The 25,380-nt window shown below is 42.1% G+C and overlaps 1 protein-coding gene across 1 annotated transcript in view; it reads left to right on the top strand.

The window, feature by feature from the left end:
• Nucleotides 1–25,380, top strand: part of LOC110126285 (collagen alpha-4(VI) chain-like) — a 113,153-nt gene that overhangs the window by 49,501 nt on the left and 38,272 nt on the right. Inside the window, 13 exon segments of the mRNA XM_070466998.1 lie at nucleotides 86–148; nucleotides 6,158–6,211; nucleotides 6,329–6,364; nucleotides 9,182–9,244; nucleotides 10,946–11,008; nucleotides 11,970–12,032; nucleotides 12,547–12,609; nucleotides 14,619–14,669; nucleotides 20,600–20,633; nucleotides 20,739–20,777; nucleotides 20,780–20,802; nucleotides 22,738–22,800; nucleotides 24,240–24,275. Of these exon segments, the coding sequence (XP_070323099.1) occupies nucleotides 86–148; nucleotides 6,158–6,211; nucleotides 6,329–6,364; nucleotides 9,182–9,244; nucleotides 10,946–11,008; nucleotides 11,970–12,032; nucleotides 12,547–12,609; nucleotides 14,619–14,669; nucleotides 20,600–20,633; nucleotides 20,739–20,777; nucleotides 20,780–20,802; nucleotides 22,738–22,800; nucleotides 24,240–24,275 (651 nt within the window).

The raw sequence follows: 25,380 nt of genomic DNA, 5'->3' as shown, positions 1-25,380 counted from the left end.
TTTTATTTTTTTCCAATCTTACTTCCTGTACTTTCTTTCCCTGTCTTTCCTGCCCAATTGAGCTAAGAAACTTTCCTTTTCTCAGGGGGATCCTGGAGTTGATAGTTTCATCCAGGGCCCTAAGGGAGAAAAAGGAAGGCGTGGACAGGTAAGCCGGTCTCTTGTTTGCCTGGGGATACTGGTACCCAGGGGAGCAGATGCTAGCTGCTGCAGAAGACGTGGGCATCAGGTTGGATCAACATAGAAAACCAGAGAACAAACCCATAGGACTCTATTATCCACAGAGACAGGAACTCTGAATGCTAATCCCCACCTATATCCTTGCCTCTTAGGTTTTTTGTTTGTTTGTTTATGAATCTTATCTTACACAGCATTAATAATATAAGTTATTTACATTTCTGGTCCTTGGTTTCCTCATCTCCAGAATGAAGCCATTAGACTCAAGGATGCCTAAGATCTTTCCAGTTTTAAAATTCTCCAATTTTATAATTTGAACAATGTTCAGGGTTTTACACTGCTGGCTTGCTTTCTGTTACTGCCTGTGTTAAATGATGTGTATCAGGTACCAGTCATTTTAAAAGATAAGACCCTTGTCTAGTTCTAAATACTAGAAGTGTCCTGACAGGTGTCATCACAGAAACAAAAGGACTTTATACCTTGGCAGACACTAAATTTTTTGTAAGCTAATTTTAGATTTTTATGTCCTAGACTTTAAAATGCATGGCTCGGAAAAAGACTAAAATGACCCAAGTCCTCCCAGTTCATCATTCCGAGTTTCCAGGAATTAAGTCTGCGTAGCACATGCTTATGTAACTATAGAGGAACCACTCTTACTTTGAACTCCAGTTTGCATCCTTTGACGAAAGCTTCCTGGGTCTCATCCCGGGAATATGACTGGTTCACAGCCATTTGATACACATCCAGGTACTGAATAAATCCAGTTTGTAAAAAGGTCATTATTATGTAGCTATGTGAGAAAATTGTCTTGACTTGCTGCAAGAATGTCTCATCCTTTTGTCAATTGGAGTTATTCTGGACCAGCTGGGAGGATGTTCTTCGGTGAGTTGAGATCAGAGGCTCTATGAATAGCCAGCCACTCCATCAGCTATGGTGTTGAGCTAAGGGAACAGCAGGGAAACAACTCTTAACCTGTGTGGTCCCCAGTTTCCTCATGGGCAAGTTTGGACTATTAGAGAAATCTTTTCAAAATTTCCAGGAGTCAGTGGGTGAAAGGACCTGATCCGTATAAAGCGTGGTTTGCTCCTGTTTCACTGCTGGGAAGAAAGGCCCCTGTACAAAGTGTCTAGTGTGTGTCCACCACAGCACCACGGCCAGGCAGAGAGCCTCCTGCTCACAGCTTTCAGAGGCCTCCATGGCTGACTTTAGCTGAGGGTTATTAGCCTTGAACACCAGATCCCCAAATTGTGTGTGCAAACAAGAGCTGTGACTGATGCAGTGTCGTAACATGTTGCATCTAGGTTCTCTATGCTTTTTACTATGCAGAGCTCAAAGAAGGATCTTAATTAAGTATTCTTTGAATAGATTTGGATAATAGAAGTCATTCCTACAGCTAGCTAAGCAGGCAGCTAGCTGGTGGCTCAAAATTCTCCAAGCCAGGCTTCAACAGTATGTGAACCATGAACTTCCAGATGTTCAAGCTGAATTTTGAAGTCAGAGGAACCAGAGATTAAATTGCCAACATACGTTGGATCATCGAAAAAGCAAGAGAATTCCAGAAAAATATCCACTTCTGCTTCACTGACTATGCTAAAGCCTTTGACAGTATGGATCACAACAAACTGGAAAATTCTTCGGGAGGTGGGAATGCCAGACCATCTGACCTGCCTCCTGGGAAATCTGTATGCAGGTCAAGAAGCAACAGTTAAAACCACACATGAAACAACAGACTGGTTCCAAATCGGGAAAGGAGTGCGTAAACTCTGTATATTGTCACCCTGCTTACTTAACTTTTATGCAGAGTACATCATGCGAAATGCCGGGCTGGATGAAGCACAAGCTGGAATCAAGATTGCCAGGATAAATATCAATAACCTCAGATATGCAGATGACACCACCCTTATGGCAGAAAGTGAAGAAGTAGAGTCTCTTGATGAAGGTGAAAGAGGAGAGTGAAAAATTTGGCTTAAAGCTCAACATTCAGAAAACTAAGATGGTGGCATCTGGTCCCATCACTTCATGGCAAATAGATGGGGAAACAATGGAAACAGTGACAGACTTCATTTTCTTGGGCTTCAGAATCACTGCAGATGGTGATTGTAGCCATGAAATTAAAAGATGGTTGCCCCTTGGAAGAAAAGCTATGACCAACCTAGACAGCATATTAAAAAGCAGAGACATTACTTTATCACCAAAGGTCTGTCTAGTCAAAGCCATGGGTTTTCCAGTAGTCATGTATGGATGTGAGAATTGGACTATAAAGAAAGCTGAACATTGAAGAATTGATGCTTTTGAACTGTGGTGTTGGAGAAGACTCTTGAGAGTCCCTTGGACTGCAAGGAGATCCAATCAGTCCATCCTAAAGGAGATCAGTCCTGGGTGTTCATTGGAAGGACTGATGTTGAAGCTGAAGCTCCAATACTTTGGCCACCTGATGCGAAAAACTGACTCATTGGGAAAGACCCTGATGCTGGGAAAGACTGGGGGCAGGAGGAGAAGGGGATGATGGAGGATGAGATGGTTGGATGGCATCACCAACTCGATGAACACGAGTTTGAGCAAGTTTCAAGAGTTGGTGATGGACAGGGAGGCCTGGCGTGCTGCAGTCCATGGGGTCACAGAGAGTCGGACACGGCTGAGCGACTGAACTGAACTGAGCTGACATCGTAGCCCGTGAAGTACTATGAGAAGAGAGCCCTCTAGGGAGCAGTCTTTCCTTGGTGTTAGTTCTGAGTTGACTTGCAGTGCGGATTCAATGTAATCTGGAAAGAGAAACTTGACCATGAGCCTAGATTTGGGGAAGGAAGGGGAAACCGGTCATGGCTTCACACTTCTGGGGAAAATGAAAACCAATACGACTTTTCTGGAAGGCAATCAGACAACACCCATCCATCAGGACTGCTGTTTTTCATGTTTTTTGTTTTTTTAAATATGCAAGTGACAGAAAGCTTGACTGGCAGTATTTAGCTAATAAGTGTGTTTGATAGTCCAGGGGTGGATGACTCCAGGTCTTGTTACACCAGCTTGATGATGTCATCAAAACCCAGTGGTATCCTCAGGGACTCAGCCCCTTCCTTTCCACAGTGCCATCCTCATCGTGGTTCTTGGGCTTGACACCATAAAGCATTTCATCTTCACCTTTGCATAAGATGCACGTAAGATGCCAGAAAGAAAGGGGCTTTTCCTCACCTGAGTACACCCAGCAATATTCTCTTTAGAGCTCATTTGGCCCATTGGCTGGGTCCTGTTCTCCCCACCCACCCTCACCCCGTTTTAAGAGAGCCAGAGAAAGCAAGTCTCTGACAAAGGTCCTGAGATCGCCATGATTGGTTTAGACCTGTCATAAATTGGCCCCTTGCAGCCTGGTGTGTTGTTGCAGCGAACAAACCTGAGGATTTCTTAGCAAGGAAGAAAGGGTCGAGAGAGCATTGTGTAGTCACAACTGTGTCTGCCATGGCTTGAGGTGTGTACGTACTTGGACCCAGTCTTCACAATTCTGGAAATTTACCCAGAAGCTCATTATGGGCCAACTGAAAGATTTAGCTCCAAGGATGGTTGATATAGAGACGTTTAATCACTTCTACACTTGAAAGTCCAGTGACAAGTTGTTCATATAAACAGTGGCACCTTCACATGTTAGGCTATTATTAAACAATGAAAAATAGTTTAGAAGACTATTTTGTAATGAGGAGAACATCCATGGTATAATACTCAAGTGAAAAAAACATATTACAAAACTCTGTATTCAACAAAGGGTCCGGATTGGTAGAATGTATCTGTATCTATTTATCCTAGAAGGGTAAACACCCAGCAGTTTATACAGTTCTTTTCCTTAATCTCATTCTCTGAATTGTTGAGATACTATGTGATGAACGAGTATTAGTTTTCCCCCAACTTTTTTATTTTGAAAAAATTTGTAGTTTCAAAGAACAGCATTGTGAACACCCATTGTTATTATTGAGCCATATTTGCTAAATGTCTGTCTGTACAAATACATAGATAATATATGTACATATTTTGCTGAGGATCAATTTGAAGATCAGTTGGAAGTATGGCATTTTGCTTCTGAATATTCAGCATGTATCTTTCAAGAGCAAGGACATTCTCCTATATAAGCACAGTAGAGTCATCACATTAAAAAATGTCTATATGGATGCAAAATTATTTTCTAATATATAGTCTCTGTTCAGATTTACATATTTGTCCCAGGAATGCCCTTAAGGCTGTTTTCATTGTTGTTCTGGGACCCAGCCAAGCATTGTATGGTGCATTGAGCTTGTCTTGGCTCTGAGGTATCCTAGTCACAACTGTTTGCCAGTTATTGGACTATTTACACGACATTGACATTCCAGACCAGTTATTTTGGTAAATATCCCTTAATAAGGATTTTTATAATTGTTTTCTTATGAATGTGTGTGTGTGCTCAATCGTGTCCAACTCTGTGACCCATGGACGATAGCCCGCCAGGCTGAACATTTTTGCAAGCTTAATTAATCCTGAATCCTTCTCAGTCAGTAGAAGAATCACTGTCATTTATCTCATTGCTGTGCTTAGTCACTCAGTCGTGCCTGACTCTTTGCAACCCCATGGACTATAGCCCAGAAGGCTCCTCTGTCCATGGAATTTTCCAGGCAAGAATCCTGGAGTGGGTTGCCGTGCCCTCCTCCAGGAGACCTTCCCGACCCAGGAATTGAACCAGTGTCTTCCGCATTACAGGCGGATTCTCTACCGGCTGTCTTATTATTGGTGCATTGATTTTGTCACTTGATTAAGATAATGTTCACCAGATTTATCTAGGGTGAACATGCTTTTCCCTCTTTCCAGGATTAACTAGTCTGGGAAGTGACACTCTGAGACTGTGTATTTCTTCTTTCTGTACATTCTTTTATCCAATGGTTCTAGCATCTGTCCAAATAATTCCTTTAGTATGCTGGCTGCAAAAAAAAAATAATACTGAAATGAGAAAATGATAGTTTAAGAAAGAATATTATATCTAGAGCAATTGTGAGAGTGCTTTGGTAAAGCCTTTTCCCTCATACGACCTACTTTATTATTTTAAAAATTCTCATTATAAAGAGAATTTATTTACTAGAGATACTTTGAAATTCAGGAAAGTAAAATGTAGGGATAAAAATCAGTAGTTCCAGTAACCAAGAAAGTCAACAGTCTATTGAACTTTTGTTGGTGGCAAAGTTTCTCTCCGTGAGAAAGTCAGGTGAGGATTCCATGAGCTTATTAAAAAATGTTCTAAAACAATATAAAAAGTGAGGAATCATCATTTTGTCTTTCTCCTTATTTGGAATAAATTATTTTTTCATAAAATTTAGCACAGTTGAAAAGAACAACATGATAGAACAACATTTTTTTCCTACCTTAAAAACTTCTGATAAACATAATTTAAATAAGCATTCCTACCATAATGTAAATAACACTTCCCTCATATTGTAGAACATGTAAACTGTTTTAGAATCTCATCTTTTATAAATAACAGTTGGGAGAACAGCTTTACATAAAGTGTTTTCATTTCTGCATTTCATATACTTTCCCAACTTACGTATTCTTACTAAGGGTTTCCCTCACAGCTCAGTTGGTAAAGAATCCGCCTGCAATGCAGGAGACCCCGGTTCGATTCCTGGGCTGGGAAGATCTGCTGGAGAAGGGATCGACTGTCCATGCCGGTATTCTTGGGCTTCCCTTGTGGCTCAGCTGGTAAAGAATCTGCCTTCAATGTGGGAGACCTGGGTTCGATCCCTGGGTTGGGAAGATCCCCTGGAGAAGGAAATAGCTCCCCACCCCAGGATTCTGGCCTCGAGAATTCTGTGGACTATGCGGTCCATGGGGTTGCAAAGAATCGGACACGACTGAGCGACTCACTTTCAGCCACGTTGGGCTCCTTAGTGGAATCCATATGGGACAGCCCACATCTAGAGAGTCAGCCCAGACATCCAAACCGATCTTCCCTTTACCTCTGGCCTTCCAGGGCAGTTCCGGTATTGAAGGACTTCCGGGGGAAATAGGAAATGTCGGCCCTCAGGTAGGTGTGGCTGCTCGTGGGATGTATTTCATCTGCTTTTGTGGAGGAGGAAGGTAGGCTGGGGGAAAGCCTGCCTTGTTTCCTTCTGTAAGGTCCCTGCCTCCCTCCCGTCCTTAGGGCTCCAGAGGAAGCGGAGGCCTGCCAGGGCTGATGGTCAGTGCTTTCTGGGAGAATTGCTTTTCTGTTCCACATACATGACTATTTCATCTAAGTCCTCTCTGGGGTCAGGGGGAGTGCTGGTTGGGATGTTGGTGGCTGTATCATCCTTGGGAAGTTTCCAAGAAGAAAGGAAAGATTATATGGTTCTGCTGCCTCCCCAACCTGCTATTTCACTTAGATGGAAAATAAGCTGATACCTCAGAGGGTTGCTTTTACCTCTGAAGTAATGACTTTTCCATTTAAAGAAGCGGGACTTTCAATGGGTGCATAAGGGGATCTCATAGTCACTAAATAAAGGTAAAAGACTGAGAGTTTGCTATTTCCAAAGAAAGAATGGTATGATTTGCAGGTGGAATGGGACATCTCTGTGATTTTACTGAGCGCTTATCCAGTACCACTCACTGCACTAGATCTTCATTGGCCTCTTGTAAACCTTTCTGCAACCCCAGGAGTTATGAGCACCATTCATTACTTTTTATGGCTAAGCAAGGAAGTATCAGTTTAGCAAAGTGAAGTTGTTGTCAGAGGCCACATAGCTTTGGATTCAAATCCAAAGATCAAGGTTACTCTTGGAAATTTTTGTACAAAGTGGAGTAAAATTTGTTATGTAGATTCCTTTCTAACAGGTTCTGGTCATGCTGTGCTGGTATTTTTTTCTAGAATTCTCATGTTTGAGCATGAAGGAAAAGTCAGAGACTGATTTAAGTCATCTCTGAGGTTGGGAATGGGTGAGCGAGTGAATGCGCATGTGTGTCTTCAAGCCACACATATTGCAAAAGCATATCTATTGAGAAATCCCAAGTCTCACACATCCAAACAAGTTTGTTGACACTGACTAAAGTGTTATTTCTCGTAAAATGTTAAAACTTGAAATAAATTCTTAAATAGACTGTTTCTGTGCTTTGAATTCAGTTCCAACACTTGTGAAAGAAATAATGTCTTGAACTGTCCTTTTAGCCTATTGTTTTTATCCCCACACAAGGCATAAAGAAATAGACTGTGAGTTGACCAGGCTCAGTTTCAGAGAAATTCAGCGGCTCTACTTGGTGAAAGGAATTTCCTACTCTTGAATTATTTAATTCATTTGCTGTGCTATGTGCAGTTTATCTAAACAGCCGTTGATAGAAGGTCTTCTTCTCAGATGGGTCTTGGGTTTTTGGTTCCCTAAACTAAACTCCACCTCCTGTATCTTTCCTTTTTATTTAATTTAAACCAGAGATGAGCCTGTACATAAATTTAAAATCCAATTGCACTCACAAGCATGTCATGAAAAATGTTTCCCTGCCTGTTCTTTCCTAGGTATTCAGGAGCATTCATTTTCATCCCGTGGGGCTGTTCCTTTTGGTACTTTTTGCCATTTTCCTAAAGAACATGCTTCCTTTGTTATTTCTTGGTTTTCAACTTTAGATGTTTTTCTTTTGATTTCTTCCAGTGGAGGAGAAGAATATTTTTTAACCTGTCCCTCTCCTCCACATGCTGCCCCCCACCTCACCTTACAATATACGTATTTTCTCCACTATTGGTCAGATCAATTTGCTGTTCAGATGGTGGCTGACACATAGTACTTACAGCTATTTAACTTTGGTCCTTGAGCCACCCTCTCTCCCCATTTGCTTTATGATCTGTTCACCTATTACTAATTAATTGTGAAGGTCTTTGCCAAAACTGATTGCCTCCAATATTCTCAAAAGTAAGGTTTATGACTGAGTCACTTTGCTGTACACCTGAAGCTAACACAACATTGGTAAATTAACTATACTTCCATGAAAAAAGATTGAAAAATGTATAGGCATGGAATTACAATAAAAAAGTTTGGGCTTTGCTGTCTACAACCACATCATTTTCTGATGTGTTACACCATGGATGTCACTAATGTGATATGCAGATTAGGCAACATTTCACAACAAGTTTCAACATTTCTAGCTTCATGCCTCTTAAAATCTGGTCCACATTTATAAATCTAGACATCAACTCTTAAAGAACATGATGATTTAACAGTAAGGACTAACAGATGTGCTTCCCATTTATCTGAATGGTCTCAAAACTTATGAAACACAAATAATTGGTCCATGGATAGATTAATTCTGAGTATAGGATTTCTTCTGTTTGTAAATCTATGAGTGATCAGTGATCTGGGCAACTTGTGAGCAGCATGAGAAAGAAGGCAGCATCATTTGCAAAGTAGTTTATCACCCTCAGTCATGGAAAATGTATCTTCTCTGTAGAAATGAAAGTGTTCATTTGAGGGAGATATTAAATTGGTTACCAGATGAATCATTTTAACAGATCATCCCTTGCCTAGAAAACTAGCTTCATGCTGTAAGAATCTGTAGGGTTTTAAAGCCAGTTTTTTGGGCGATTTTTTGGTGTGCTTTTTTGCTTTGTTCCAAAATGTCATGCTTGCTGCTGAGCTCAACATTTGAGTCTCCTCAGATGGGATAAAGGTCCTTAACACCAGTGAGCATTTAGCTCACAGCCCTTAAAAGGAGTGGATGAACTTTTAAGAACCAGTTATTATGTAAAATAGGAGTTAGGGTTGTTTAAACAAAGTGTTTTTGTTTCTATCACTAGCTTAGGTATTGGAAGGAGACTAGGAAAGAGTAAGAATATGATTTTTCATTTTCCCAACCAAGTAGGTGGGATCTCCTTATTTCCTCTTCAGCTCTGATCCTAGGATGACTGAACACAGACTCGCAGATATTTTTTGTCTTTCTCTTACTGATTTCAAGTGCCATCTTGCAAGGAAAACTGCCTTCCAGGAATGCTGAAGATGCCTGGGTGAACTCAGCTAAGTTCTCTTCATTCTGACAGGGTGTGCGTGGAGAATCGGGTGAAGAGATTTCCCAGGGAGAGCTTGGGTCTCCAGGTTCACAGGTTGTATCCCTGAGCTTGTTTTTAGTGCTGAAGAATATCTGCTTGAAATTTTAACTTAGGTTCTTTGATAGAATTTGACATATATCAGGATGGTCCAGGATGCTGCCCTCCCAAAGAAAATTGTATAGCCTCTCTTCTGGGCAGGTTAAATCGCAGTAGCTCATATTTACTTAGCAATTACTATGTCCTGTGTATGGCCCCCAACACTTGTATTAGCTCATTTAATCCTTCAGTGGGAGAATTTTTATCATGCCCATTTTACAGGGGAGAAATGTAGTGAGGGTAGAAAAATTAGGTAAATTGGCCAAGCTCACATTGGCCAAGTGACAGAGATGAGATCGAAATTCAGGCAGCCTAGTTACAAATCTATGCTCTTAACTACTGCCTCTGAAGCTGTGTATGCAAATTACTTAAATAGTATTTACTTCATTAAAATTGGATTCAGTTTGGCAGGAAAAATCAGCAAAGTGTTTATTGAGCATTAAGTATATAGAGGGTACTTTATATACTTTATATAGAGGGGCATTGTGAACCACTGAGTGATAACCAGAAATTACACTTCCAACCAGTTCTTTTGCAGTCTTCAAAGTGTAATCCAAATCTGTCATTCTATAAACCTCTTTGGAACACTTTCTGCATCTTTCTTTGGAAAGCTAAATTGTTTCCAGGGATCTTCAAAAGGAGAAATTTTAAACAACAGATTTTACTAACACATTGAATCAATCTCCATAATTTTGAAACTTGTATGAGTGTCAGATAGTCATTTGAGAAGGTTTATGCTGTCTTTTTGACTTGACTAAGGTTCTAACAAAAGAAATGGGTCTTCAAAGTGTAATTAGAGATTGTATTGTCTGAACCTAAGGGAAAACAACTGAGAAATATTCTTGGCTTTCCTTTTTCTCATTGGTTTAATTCAAATGTGGACCCCACCTCTCCCACCACTGTTGTATTCTGGACTTCCTCTTTAAGTTTACTTTACTATATGGCTGAACATAAGGGGAGCTGATCATGAGTAAGATAATCCAGAAAACCTCCCTTGACTCTCAGCTTCCCACTGGGGTGTGGATAGCATGGTCTGTTTAAACAGATCATTACAATAACTCACTCAGGAGTATAGAAGCCAGGATCAGTGCTTCTAGTAGGAAAGCATTTCTCAGAAATGCTGAAGAAAAATTAAAATGTCAAAAATCAGTGAAGTCAAACGGATTGGAGAGAAAATGAAGAACTTCCCAGCAATTGCCCAGTGAGATTAAGCCAGTTAAAATGTGTTTGGGTTCTTGATAATACCAGAATGCGAACTCTTGCCCTCAGCCCTTGTGTGGATAAGGACATAGTTGACTTTTCAAAGGAGATCAATATCTCAGCTGCTCTTCTCATTTCCCTTTTAGGACTTAAAATTATTTGAAGATTTAAAATTAGTTGAGTGAAAAAAGTGATTTTTAAATTTTAGTGTTCTTTAGATTCCACTGGAGAAGTGGCTAAGAATATAGATACTGCTTAGATGGAGGGAGTGTGGAATGAATGAGCTGCGGGTGCTTTTGGGAGCAGTGGTTACTTGACTCCAGTGTGATGAATCCGACTGTGATGGGTCAGAGCCCCTTAATTGGTGCTTCAGTGGGCATCCGAGGTGATTTTATGGTTACATGGAAAATAAATAACTCTGTAAAAACTGGTTGAATTTTAATGTCATCTCTGGACCAGGGACCAAGAAGAAGGCGAGGACCACCAGGAAGTTTTGGAGAAAAAGGCTTCATGGCTGCTCAGGTGGGTTTGAGAAACTCACGGCTCAACACAGCTGATCATTCCCCATGGCCAGCTCATAGACCTGTGTGTCCCTGGACAAGTAATGTAAAGATACACTGCTTGTTCTGGGATCTGTGGGTATCAGGACTTTCTAGAAATAGTTAACTTGAGGAAATAGACTCTGACCACCAGCTATGTTCCCCTTGTACTCTCAGGGTATGTAGGGTTGTGGGAATACAATAATGAAGTAGATTCAGTTTGAAGCACAAGGGTGTGTAACACAAGCTCATACTTACCTGTCGTACAAGAAATAGTACTATCAAAGGGGCATAAGTGGCTGATTTATTCCTCATAAACCTATAAGGAAACATTACTTAAAATCATCCCAATTTTATAGAAGAGAAAACTGAGGCTCTAAGGGATTTGATGATTTTTCACCTGAATGGTAAGTGGCTGAACTGGCCACCAGCTTGGGTCTTTCTACTGTCTGTTTAGTGCCTCCCCCAGTTGCTATCCCGTGGTTAATGGAAGGGTCAGATGAGGTTGAAGCAGGTGATGAGAAGTGGCTTCCTATGGAAGGAGGTTTTGAGACAGCTTTAAAAACCCAAGCAGCACCATTTGAGCCAGGTATTAAAGTATCTGGAGATTCAAAATGGCCTACGCCATCTCTCTCTTGGTTGGCCAAGGTCAAGTCCTATAACTGATCGTATCATTTTCGTTCTCATTTGATCATATTTCCTGTTTGGAGTGGGTAGAAGTTCAGACATTTGCCTTCCCGATTTCTTAGTCAGAGGGTGTCTTTCTCTAGTAGCCAGGTGATTGCTCCAGTTTTTGGTATCTGGAGGATGTGGCCTCTTGCATAGATCACCCTGCTCCCTCACCTCCCCCTGCTCAGAGATTAAATGTGCATGTTATGCTCTTTGGAGGATAAAATTAATTGTATCAAGCATCAGAGCTGATTTGGGTTTTGGTCTTACTACAGGGGAATCCTGGGCCTCCAGACCCAAATGGTTCAAAAGGAAAAGATGGACCAAGGGGAATGAAGGTAAGTGTCAGAAAGCACACTCTTCCTCTTTCATGCGAATGTCTCCTTACACGATCATTTCCAGCGTAAGAGTCTAACGTGCTTGGTGATGACACTGACTCTTCATTACCTCGTAGTTAGATAGATGGATATGGAGAAGGAAAGATGCTTAGACAGCCATATAGAAAGATGGATGGATAGATGGTCACATACATCAGTAGACATGGACACATCGATAGTTAGATAGACGTACAGACTCACCACCAGTGTAGATTCACATTCTTACACCTAGAAAAAGCCATAGTAATATAAAATTCTGTAACTGGTGCTGCATACCTGGTTTGTTAATTTTCGGTACCAAAATCTTTACTGTAATAAAGTTATCTGTATTTCTCAAAGTCTAGAGGAAGATTTGACATTAGACTGCAGGATGATGTCACGAGGACTTAAAAGGAACGTAAAATCTCTAAGGAAAATGACATAAAATTGATTGAACTTAAAAAATTAACCTCATGTTTGCCTTTTATTATAAAAGGGAGAGCTTGGTGATGTAGGAGAAAGAGGACTGCCAGGTCTACAAGGACGAAGAGGGCAACCTGTAAGTCTAGTTTCTCTGTTTTGGATTTCTGATAGAATTTCATGTCATTTGTTCTTGCTCCACACAAAATTCTAACATTCTTGATGAAGACTTAGGGTTACGAATATGGCATGAATCATCAGTAGAGCTTTGTAAATCTCCATAGTTCAAAGACTCCCAGACTCCTTATATCAACAAAGACTCCAAAGCTATCTTGGGATTTATTGTTGGAGAGGGAGGTTCCAAAAAGACTCTTCCGTTTGACAGATATTTTACGAGTGTTTGAGTCTTCAAGAATGCAAAGATGTTCAATGAAACTTTTTTTTTTTTTCTGGAAAAACAAGACAGCCAATCAGAGTTGCAAATTTTTAAAGGTCTGGGTTTGATTATTCAGAGCCTGGCATCATCTCTGGAGACCAAAGATGATCTGCAATGCTGTGCCTTAGTCATTACTCTGAAGGTGAGAGCAAGTTAGTTAGTTCATGACCATTTTCAACTCACTACCTCACTATTACAGAGTAATGCCATCTTTCTAACACATATTTCTGAGATTTCTTTCATTATAGTAGGAAGGACCTGCTGCTGTTTTGCCCTCAGCATTGAACTTGCATTTTTTTTTTTTTTTTTTTTTTTAGCAAGCAGAGGAAACAAAAACAGGCCTAAGAAGCTTAAACTTAAATGTGGAGAGGGGAAAAAAATAGGATTACTGTCAAATGCATCTACACGCAAGTCAGATAATAAAATTAACACTGTTGATTAGACTATCTTGACTTGAAATAATGCTGGCCTGTCCCTGGAACAGGCCACACTGGAGAGCAGTGCCTTTCTGGATGGTGTCCCCTCAGAGGGGACATCTCCAAAACATACATTTTGGGCTTCTGGAGTTACAGATGCTGAAGGCCTTGCATGTCCTTGAGCAGAGCAGAGCTACAGTAAAGCAACTGAGCCTCATTCGCATCTTTTTCCCCCTTCACTAATTTATTCCTGGCAATTTTTTTTTTTTACATTCTTTTTCTTTCTTTTCTAAAATTTCAAACTTTCCCCCTCAGGTCATTGCCATGACTTTTGTGGCTTAAAATTAAAAAAAATCTTCTCAGTTGATTTGGGTACAGTCTTTGTCCATTCAGCAAAGAACAGATCGAAGGTTCTGAATTGGCTCTTTATTACGAGATGCTCACTGTCTAAATGCACAGTATAGATCCCAGTAGAGCCGTCAACATTTTCACAATTGCCATCGTCATCACCTCCGTGTGGAATTCCACCATCACTGCTTCCACTATCATCAGTGCCGTCACCATGACCAACATCAGCATCACCACCACATCACCCCTCCCCTACCAGCACCACCAGTACCATGGTTACCCACAGAGGCAGAATAACGGCACCCGCTTAGTCTTTCCAAACAGAAAAATCATGCTGTGTAGATGATATTGTTATCCCCATGTAACAGATAACGAGGCTGAAGCTTATAGAGGTTGAGTAACTTGGCCAAGGTCACTTATAGAACCAGTGTTGTAAGTGGCAGAAAATTCAGGTCTGTCTGGGTTTATGTCGTATGGACCACATTGGCTCTATCCACCCCTACTCCCCAATTTTTCTTTATCCCTAGAGACTTAACAAGTTCTGAAGCTTCTTCTGTTTGATTTTATCCCACAAACAAACAAGTTTAGCCCAAGGGGAATTTGTACAGTGATTTGGATTCCTATAACCAAGATAGCCTCTTGCTGAGGTCAGAATCTTGCTGAAGAGGTGGTCAAAAATTAACACACACACACACATACGCATGAACTTACTTATCTTGTGGTCTTTTAAAGTTTTAAACCCTTATCCCCTCCTTATCCTGTGAAGGACATCTAGTGTTTATGCTGTAGGGGTAGGAGAAATCTCCACCAAATCCCTCCAAGCTCCGCCAAGCCCCTTCTGCCTTCCCTACCTCCTTGCCCTGCTGGTTTGTCCAAGAGTTCAGAGAATATTATCGACCAAGTGTGGTTGTGGATGACTCCACAATTCATCATGTATCTTTTTCTTAGGGTCTTTCCCGTCCGAATGGATATGGACATCCAGGAGGAAAAGGAACAAAGGTGAGCGCTAACCTTACAGATTATTCTCAACTAAACACTGTAGTTTTATTTTGTTTTGTTTTGTTTTTACTTGACTGGAATAAGAGTTAATACCCAAGTGGTGTACCAGAAATGGTTTTCGTGTATTTTTTTTTTTATGATATATATCTTAGCTGCCAGAGTTCCCTCCTTAAAAAACAAAGGCTGATTTTGTCACTCCCTTATTTAAAAAACAAATTCCTAGCTCCACCCTAGCACTGTGCATGCCAGGTGCTGTGCAACTCCTTGTCTCTGGGAATGCTCTTGCCTCGATTTGGGATGGCCTCCCCAGCTCCTTCTTTTGGACCATTTTTACTCACTTTCTTAGGCCAACTCAAGTATCAGCTTCTTTTTGCTGATGCCCTGTTGGACTTCCCCGGACAGAAACTGTGCTGCTCTCTGTGTTCCTAAAGCCCAGTGTCCATGTTTCTACAGTAAGCTTACCCATCTAGGTTGGATTATAATTTATCCCTGCAGTTACCTCCAGTTTGTGAACTTGCCAGCAGGCTTGCATCGTATTCATTTTTAGAAATCCTACATGTTTTATTTATTTATTTTTAAATTAATCTATCTTTAAAAAATTGCCGTGTGGTTGGTTTACACTGCCGTGTTAGTTTCAGGTGGACAGCAAAGTGATTCATCTACCCATCTGTCCGTCTAAATCTAGTCCTTTTCAGATTCTTTTCCATTATAGCTTGCTACAAGTTTTTGAATATAGTACCCTGTACAGTAGACCCTTGTTGGTGGTCTATTTTATGTTTAGCAGTTGTGTTAGTCACTCAGTCATGTCCGACTCTTTGTGATCCCATGGACTGTAGCCCGCCAGGTTCCTCTGTCCATGGGATTCTCCAGGCAAGAATGCTAGAGTGGGTAGCCATTCCCTTCTCCAGGGGATCTTCCTGACCCAGGGATTAAACCTGGCTCTCCTGCATTGCAGCCAGATTCTTTACTGTCTGAACCACCAGTAAAGCCCCCATGTTTAGTAGATATAAACGTTAATCCCAAACTCCACTTTTCCCTTTGGTACGTTTGTTTTCTATGTCTGTGAGTCTGTTTCTAATAATAAATTCGTTTGATCATTTTTTAGATATTTTATTCATTTTGGTATTGCTGGAACAGAGCCTGGCACTGAGGATAGGTGCTCAACAAGCATACTTGAATATTTTCCCTCCTATGTGAATCTAGTATTTTAGCAAAACATCAGGGACAGAGGTTTTGAAGCTTGGAAGCCACATGAAGCTTGAATCAAATGTCATTCGCTACCATTATTCTGGGGGCTTCAGTCTACAAGTTACATTTCTTGCCTTACAAAATAAACCCCTGGGCCGTGCAGTGGTGCCCAGCTGCTGAAATGACTCTGGGCTGACTCCTCTGCGATGCTCTTGTTTCCTCGTGGCTGCCACGTGGCCCCACTGCCGTTTTATCAATCAGAGTGCCCCGAGTGCCGTCCGTTCTTGGTGAATATCTGTGGAATGATGGAACATCTTGTTTAGCCTTGTCAGTGTACAGATAAGAATATGGAGATTCAGAGAAGTGAAGCAACCTACCTAAGGTCACACAGCTTGAGCCAGATCTCAGTGTAGAAGCTAGCCTTTGGAGGCCCACCCTGGCAAATTAAATCTGTCTTCTCTAAGCTAGAGTTTGCAGAGAAGGGATTCTGGGTCAAATTCAAATCGGCACGTTTGGAGCCGCATGCCAGCTTGAACTAAGCGCAAGGGCAGCCCGTGTCACTGTGATACAGTTAATCCTGTGGTACACAGGGCTACCGTTTACATTTCCCAGCATTGTTTCCTGGCAAGACATCACAGTCTCCCTCAGGGCCCTTATGCTGCCTGGCCTAAGACCTTTTCCTCCGTTGGTTCACTCTTCTCCTCTCCAAGTTGACTTCTTCATCCTCCTTTCTCCGCTCAAGCCTCCAAGACCTGCTTTCTCTTCTACGTTTTCAGCAGGTGACTGTGCCTCCTATTTCATTAAGTAAGTAGATCAGTGAGGAGAAAACCACGGCGTGCATCCACCACCGTGAAGGCCACCTGCTTGCCTCCGTGCTTACTTATCCCGCCTTCCCTTGCCCTGGATGAGAGTCCATGCCGTTATCTGCCTTTGAGCCTCCTCTCGCCTCTTGTGGACCAGATTCCATTCTTTTTTTTGTTTCCTTAAAGCCCTGGCTCTTGTAACGGTCATCTTTATTTCCTGCATCATTAAATTTTCTTCCCTTGCCATAGACCATTCCCATCAATATACAAAGAGATGGAAATGTCCCTCATCTAAAACAAACAAACAAATTAAAAAAACCACCCAAACCAAAAACAAAAACCAAAAAAAACACCCCCAAAACCCCTCACTTAACTATGTACTCCCATTGCCGCATTCCTGTCTGATAAAACTCTCTGCAGGAGCAGTCTGTACTAGTGGTTCTTACCCAGGGGTGATTTTACCCTCCAGGGGGCATCTGGCAATATCTAGAGATGTTTTGGTTGCCTGAACTGGGACAGGAATGCTGCTGGCATCTCGTAGGTGGAGACCAGACATGCCGTTTTGTGTCTGTGATACACAGGATAGCCCTTCACGGCCAAGAACCATCACATCTAAAACGTCAGTAGTGCCAAGGTTTGGGAACACCACCTTCTCTCCTCTGGTTCTCTGAAGCTGATGACAACTGAGCCTGCAGCCCTCCCCTCTCGCGACGTCTGCTGCAGTCGTGGTAAGTGTGTATGCCGTGTTTGAGGAACAGTGGTACTAAGTCCAGCTGTCAGTTCTTTGCCCACATCATGCTACGTGTCTCAGCAGCATTTGACAGCAATGATCTCAAGGGCTTGTTCTTTAAACCTTTCCCCACCCATCTTCCAGCACACACCACTTCCTTGGTTTTCACTGGCTGCGCTTGGCTGGACCTTCTCAATGTTCTCGAGCACTAAATGTTGAAGACTCGAGACGACTCTATCCTCACCTTTTGCTCCCTCGTTAGTTACTCCTGAGATGATCTGATTGATGGCATTAAGTGCCATCCGCCCTCCAATCTTCAGTTTATTTCTCTAGCCTGAACCAGTCTCTTAAGTTCCAAATATGTTTCCCTTGGTTATCTAATAGGTACATGAAAATTGGCATGTCCCAACCAACTATTTACTTCTTAAATTTTCTAATCTTTTATTATGGAAAAATCCAAACATATATATAAGTGGAGATACAAACATAATGATCCCTCTTCCGATGTACACGTTACCTAGCTCAAACAATGAGAAACACTTGGCCAGTTTAGTTTTCTTTGTGGTCTCACCCACTTTTCTTCACTCCCCTCCCAATTATTTTGAAGTACATCCCAGATAGTGTATCAGTTCAGTCTCTCAGTCGTGTCCGACTCTTTGTGACCCCGTGGACCGCAGCACGCCAGGCCTCCCTGTCAATCACTAACTCCCGGAGCTTGCTCAAACTCATGTCCATCGAGTCGGTGATGCCATCCAACCATCTCACCCTCTGTTGTCCCCTTCTCCTCCTGCCTTCAATCTTTCCCAGCATCAGGGTCTTTTCCAGTGAGTCAGTTCTTCCCATCAGGTGGCCAGAGTATTGGAGTTTCAGCTTCAATATCAGTCGTTCCAGTGAATACTCAGTACTATATATTTCATGCATAAATATTTCAGCTTGCACTTCTAAATATCCTTTAAAAATGTACAATACCATCATCACACCTGCGTGCATGCTAAGTCACTTCAGTCCTGTCCGACTCTTTGTGACCTATGGACTGTAGCCTACCAGGCTTCTTTGTCCATGTGATTTCCCCAGGCAAGAATACTGGAGTGGGTTGCCATTTCCTTCTCCAGGGGATCTTTCCAACCCAGGGATAGAATGTGTTTCTCTTACATCTCCTTCATTGGCACTGGCAGGCAGCTTCTTTGCCACCAGTGCCATCTAGGAAGCAGTGATGCTGATAGCTTATGGTGAGTGGTGCCGCCAGATTTCCGAGCTCTGAAGGATACAATTTCACTCCGTGACCAAAGACAGTCTCAGGCACCAAAAGCTTTGTGAAGCAAAGATTTTTATTTAAAGTGAAAGTGAAAAAGAAAAAGCGAAAAGTCACCTCTGACTTTTCGTGAAAAAAAAAAAAAAAAAAAAAAGAAAAAAAGTGAAAAAGAAAAAGTTTCTGGCACAGACATCAGAAGGTGGTAGAGAGTACCCGCCCCTACTATTTTAAGCAGGGCATTGGATACTTCTCAACTGGCTGCTGAGAATAGAGAAAAAGAACACCTCGAGGTTGTAAGAGCTCCCCCAGACCCTCCCCCAAGGCAGACATCCTGAGATAACTGGCCCGAGACTAGCCAGGGTCTGGGCAACGTCTGGGGGCGAGGCAGACTGTTGCTGTGTCATCAGGGGGACAAGTCTTGAGAAACAGGTCCCCAGGCAAGATTTGTTACAATTACAGTCATTAACATAGAACCTAAGAAAAGCATTTCCACAAGTAAGACTCTGGCTCACTCTGTAATTATCAACTCCAGACCTAAAGAAAGGCCAGTTCTCGGGCAAGATGCAACGTTGCACACAGCTTAAGGAAAGCGTGAGCGAGAATGTTCATCTCCTCCTGAAAAGGCCCCGGACTCCCAGCCTGGGTTAACTCTCTCAATCCTTTAATATCAAGCATGCAGTCAGTCAAAACTGATTACCTGCCCATCACCCTGCCTTCCCCAGCATGGGAAGTAGAGACTGCATCCTGCCAGTTACTCACGACAGATGCTTGTTTCATCTTTAATGTCTCCTTCTCTCCCCGCCTGCGTTTAATCCATCAACAAGTGAGAGTGAGTCTATCTTCAAAATACATACACGGGGTGAGATTTCATCCCATCTCATTGTGGCCAGTGCTGCCGCCCAGGCTAAGCCAACATGCTGTGCTACCTTAATGACGGTCATCGCCACCTGACTGTTCTCCCTGCTTCTGCCCTTCTGGTTAGCTCTGCTTGAAGGAACCAGAGCCATGTTTAAAATACATGAAGTGACCATGTCACTTCTTTACCCAAAGCCCAGCCGGGGCTCCTGATGGCATTCAGAGTTAACTGCACTGTTCCGTGACCTACAAGACTCTCTGTAATCCACCCTCCCCACCCGCTTATTCTGCTTCACTGTTCCTCAAACTTGGCGCCTGTTCATACTCTTGTTTATGGTTTTCACATACTCCTCCCTCTGCCTGGATGCTCTTCTTTGGCACACCTGTTTGGCTCGCTTGCAAAGTTCTCACTGGAAGAATTATGGAAGAATTCTTTCCCCAAATGCCACCTCTCCAAAATGGTTTTGCCTGACACCCTTATATAAAATAGTTACACCCCTCACCCTTACATGTCAATATCTATTCCTTAATCCTTTTTTCCAGAATAGCATTGATCTCACCCTGGCAGGATGTATGTCCCTTTCTCACTAGCAGGTAAGATCCCTGATGGCAGGATCTTTGTTCTGTTTACCATGGAATTCCCAATGCCTAGAGACATGTCTGGCAGACAGTAGGTGCTAAATACATACTCGTTGACTGAATGCTTGCTTGGTAGCAGTATGTCTTTGGTCTGACAGTGATCACCTATCTCCCTGTAGCAATTTAGTGGCCCTTCCCTTGGTTTCCATTGGATCATACCTCTGGTGACTTAAACCGACAGATAAAAAATGCACAAGGAGAAAGTTTCGTTACACAATATATCAAGGAAGGAGGAAGAATTTGTAAAAATCAGGTGCACCTTGTTTTGCATTAAATTGTAGAAGGAAAATATGGCCACTAGGGAGTAGCTGAAGATAACGGCCATGATCATTGTTTTATCTGGCACTTGTTTCTGAGTCTGTTTCCTCAAAATTGTAGTTTCTTCTTTTCTCACCAAGGAATGTCAAAGAAAGTTTTAATCATATGACACTAAACAAAGCCCTTATCTCGTTTCTGACACTAGGGTGAACCTGGATTTCCTGGCTACCCGGGTGCACAAGTAAGAAGATATCTTTTTGGCCCTGACATCTGGTATGCAGCATGTGTCATTTGTTTGTCCTTTATTTTTCTTTACACTCGTGGTTCTGCTTTTGATCCTATTAAAGGAGAAGACGGTGACCCAGGCCACTGAGGAGAGAAGGGGCAAAGGGAACCAGAGGGAAGAGGGTAAGAACCAAAGGAATTTCCCCATGTCTACAGAGGCCACATTGTGACCCAAAGGACTGTCTTTATACTGGGTTAATGGATTTTTTTAGCAGGAAGTCCATGTCCTCCTCAGAATATTCTACACCTCTCTTGGTCACTCCCCACTTAATGATAATTAATAAATTATCATTTATCATCTGAATGCAAATGCAGCTCACCAAACCATAACACAGAAAATTCAAGTTGGAGTTTCAGTTATGCAGTATCAACTTTTTAAAGAACAGCTTTGGGGATACCCTTGTCTTTGGTAAATCTAGGCATTATTTGAAAAATGATGGCTTAGCTGTGGGACAGACATTACTGTTTCTTTAAGATTCTTCTAAGCCTTGACTTTCTATTAGGTTTTCTAGGACTAGGCTCTCAAGAATGTGGCTGCCATCTTGGTGGACTTGGAGTCATGTTTCCTCCGTACTTTAGGGAGTCTACCATTAAAACCTTCAGGTTTGGAAGATTCTGTCTTGAAGATCCACAACCACTGGCAGCCCTTCTTGGAAAAAGTAATTGGTGGATACCCAGCCCCTTGGTAGTGCTTAGCTGATGGATAAGGGGCTTCCATCCTGGCTCAGATGGTAAAGAATCTGCCTGCAACGTGGGAGACGGATCCTTGGAGATTGATCCTTGGGTTGGGACGATCTCCTGGAGAAGGGAATGGCTACCCACTCTAGTATTCTTGCCTGGAGAATTCCATGGACAGAGGAGCCTGGCGGACTACAGTCCATGGCATTGTAAAGAGTCAGACATAACTGAGGGACTAACACTTTCACATTAGAGAGTAAGCTCTTTAAGAACATGGACTAGGGTTCAGGGTAGAAAAGGAGAATGAAAAGAGAGTGTGTATTGTCTGGGCACCCGATGACTGGTATTTTCAAACACTGGCAAGGACATAAAGAAAAATTTGATCTATGTCTAACCAGACTTGCTGTTGACTAATATTGTTGTTGTTCAGTCACCAAGTCATGTTTGACTCTTCACGACCACATGGACTGCAGCACTGCAGGCTTCCCTGCCCCTCACCATCTCCCGGACTTTGCCCAAGTTCATGTCCATTGAATTGGTGATGCCACTCAACCATCTCATCCTCTGTTGCCTTCTTCTCCCTCTGCCTTAAATCTTTCCCAGCATCAGGGTTTTTTCCAATGAGTCAGCTGTTTGCATCAGGTGGCCAAAGGACTGGAGCTTCAAACTTCAGCATCAGGGTTGATTTCCTTTAAGATTGACTGGTTTGATCTCCTTGCTGTCCAGGGGACTCTCAGGAGTCTTCTCCAGCACCAGAATTCGATCGAAAGCATCAATTCTTCAGTGCTCTGCCTTCTTTATGGTCCTGCTCTCACTTCTGTACATGACTACTGGAAGGGCCATAGCCTTGACTATACTGGCTAATATTACCTTGCTCAGTTAAACTTCTCTCTCTTGTTTAAAACTTAAAAAGATAAAGTGTCAGTTACACACAGATAATTCAGTAGTAGTTCAAATACCTGTAAGATAACCAGCGAGTCCATGGACAGCATAGACTTCTTCTGAGACACTAAAGATCAGAAGCTAATAGGAGCTTTTCCATTCTCTTGATGCCTGACCCTCAATACTCATTTCTTGCATTCATTTAATTATGTGACCTGGAGTCTCAGCTGAGGACTGAGACATAGTTTAAGGCTCTGTTTGGAAGTATTTGTGTGAATGCACACACATTGACTGCAGTTAAATATGTAAGGTGGGGACTCAAGTGGTTCTCACAAAGAGATACCTTCCCCCAGTCTCTATGTCCCACTCCACTAACTGGTCCACAGACTCATTAGACCTTGTATATATGGACAACTTGTAATCTCAAAGTGGGTCTATTGGTCTTAATCAAGCTGTGTTCAAGGGGGATGCTTACTCCTTTGGTTTGGTCATTTTCAGGGTAATGCTGGACTTCCTGGATTTGCTGGAACTCCAGGTGACCCAGGCCCTCCAGGACCAGTGGTAATACAGACTTCTCCTTTCTTTTATTTGAAGTAAAAGTGAATAAGGATTTGATGAGGGGCATCTCTAAGAAGAAATAATTGTTTTAAATGCACAGGAGAAGATTTATAGGGAATAAGCCAAACTTGCTTTAGAGGACATTAGCTTCAAGTCCTTACACAGTATCAGTTCAGTTCAGTCGCTCAGTCATATCCGACTCTTTGTGACCCCATGAATCACAGGCCTCCCTGTCCATCACAAACTCCTGGAGTTACTCAAACTCATGCCCATCGAGTTGGTGATGCCATCCAGCCATCTCATCTTCTGTCGTCCCCTTCGCCTCCTGCCCCCAATCCCTCCCAGCATCAGGGTCTTTTCCAATGAGTCAACTCTTCGCATGAAGTGGCCAAAGTATTGGAGTTTCAGCTTCAGCATCAGTCCATAGTATTTATTAAATATAGATATTTTGACTTAAATGTGGGGCAGATGTTAGAGTGGTTGAAGATTCATGAATCTGTCAAAATGCAAAAACAATACATAAAGTTCACTGGAGAGTGAGTTTGTCCTTGTAAACAAGATGAGTGACAACATTTATGCAAAAACCAGGAAGAAATCCTAACAAAATATGACATTTATAAAATCTTTCCTGCACAGACAATGTTACAGGTCCACAGATACTTGTAAAATTCCCTGAAAGATCACTCGGTATGAAAGAGAAAAACTTGAGGTGGTTGTCATTTCGCCTTCTGCTTCATCCTGTGAGGCCAGACTGTCATCCATGAAGGAAGGTGCAGTGAGTCAGCAGTGGGTTGAACCTGGGATCTTCACTCCAGTTTAGTGTTTGCTGGAGAGGTGCACAAAAATTCTTAAAAAATCTTAAAAGTAGAAGGACCACCATGCCCATTTTACAGATGGAGAAACAAAGGCTGAGGAGGTTATAGTGAACTGCAGGAAGTCACAACTGACTACTTCACAGAGTCTGAATAAGAACAGAGAACTTCAGAGTCCCAGGGTGGCTGGAGCCGGGCGGGTCTGTTGGGACGGTTTCCAGGGGAGACTTGTGTGTGCTCGAGAACAGATAGGGTGGTGGTGGGTGGGAAGAGAGGGAAAGGGGAGGGCTGGGGTCCACTTTAGCACTGCCTATCAGTGGTCCTGGAATCTCGAATGACGTTTTCCTGATTTTGATCCTCAACTGTGGCTTGCTCTCGAAATGGCCTGGTCTCTTAAGGGTCTTTCTGTAACATCTCCCTGGGCACCCTGAACTCTGAGGTCTGGGACACCTCTCCTAGACACTCTGACCTGCTTCCTTAAGGAGTCAGACAGAACTTCAGGCCCAGAAGGGAAGCAATGGGTGGTCTCTGTACCTTGGTAAACTTTCTCAAGTTCTCTTGCCAAGTCTTCAGAATAATGTGCTGGATTTCCAAAATCTTGCATTTGAAACCCATTTCTGTCTTTTCCAGGGCATCAAGGGTCCCAAAGGTGTGGTAGATATGATGGTAGGTGAAGATTTTTTTTTTTTCATATTTTCAAGGATCTTTCTTATTTCTTCAGACATACAAAGCATAGTTATTTTGTATTCTATGATTATTCCAGTATCTGAAATGGCTAAAGTCTGTTGTTTCTCCTGGGTGTGAAGATTTTATTTCTAAACTTTATTCTTTTTAAGACACAAAAATTTCCACCTTTGCAAGATAGAAATCTGTAAAAATTCTTTAGTTTCTCCCCTTGTAAGTTCTCTTGATATTTTAAAGTTTATATACTTTACTCTAGTTCAGTTCAGTTCAGTTCAGTTCAGTTGCTCAGTCATGTCCGACTCTTTGTGACCGCATGAACCACAGCATGCCAGGCCTCCCTGTCCATCCCAACTCCTGGAGTCCACCCAAACCCTTGTCCATTGAGTCGGTGATGCCATCCAACCGTCTCATCCTCTGTCGTCCCCTTCTCTTTCTTCCCTCAATCTTTCCCAGCATCAGGGTCTTTTCCAATGAGTCAGTTCTTCGCATCAGGTGGCCAAAGTATTGGAGTTTCAGTCTCTTGATATTTTAAAGTTTATAGACTTCACTCTAGTTGGTTATAGCCAAATCAAGTAAAAGGAATAGAATAATATTTTAAATGTTTAAACAATATTTTAAAGAGTGGAATAATATTTTAAATCTGGATGTTTTTGAGTAGTATTAGTTGGCATCAAAGGAAGACTTTGAGGCCTATTTGGGAAGATGCCCTGGAGAAGGGAAAGGCTACCCACTCCAGTATTCTGGCCTGGAGAATTCTATGGACTGTATAGTCCTCGGGGTCACAAAGAGTTGGACACTACTGAGCGACTTTCACTTTCTTTCACTTTTCACCCGTGTGCAAAAAACAAATAAGTCTTTTTTGTGAAGCTCAAAAATTGCTTATTTGGTATTTATCTTTCTCTCTACTCGCTTCACTCTCTAACACATATATACGGAATCTAGAAAAATGGTACTGAAGAATTTATTTACAGGGCAACAATGGAGAAACAGACGTAGAGAATAGACTTATGGACATGGGGAGAGGGGAGGAGAGGGTGAGATGTATGGAAAGAGTAACGTGGAAACTTACATTGCCATATGTAAATAG

The sequence above is a fragment of the Odocoileus virginianus genome, chromosome 4, assembly GCF_023699985.2.
Source record: "Odocoileus virginianus isolate 20LAN1187 ecotype Illinois chromosome 4, Ovbor_1.2, whole genome shotgun sequence".
Taxonomy (NCBI): domain Eukaryota; kingdom Metazoa; phylum Chordata; class Mammalia; order Artiodactyla; family Cervidae; genus Odocoileus; species Odocoileus virginianus.
Note: the sequence above shows the minus strand (reverse complement) of the source record. Positions and strands in the feature narration are given on the sequence as shown.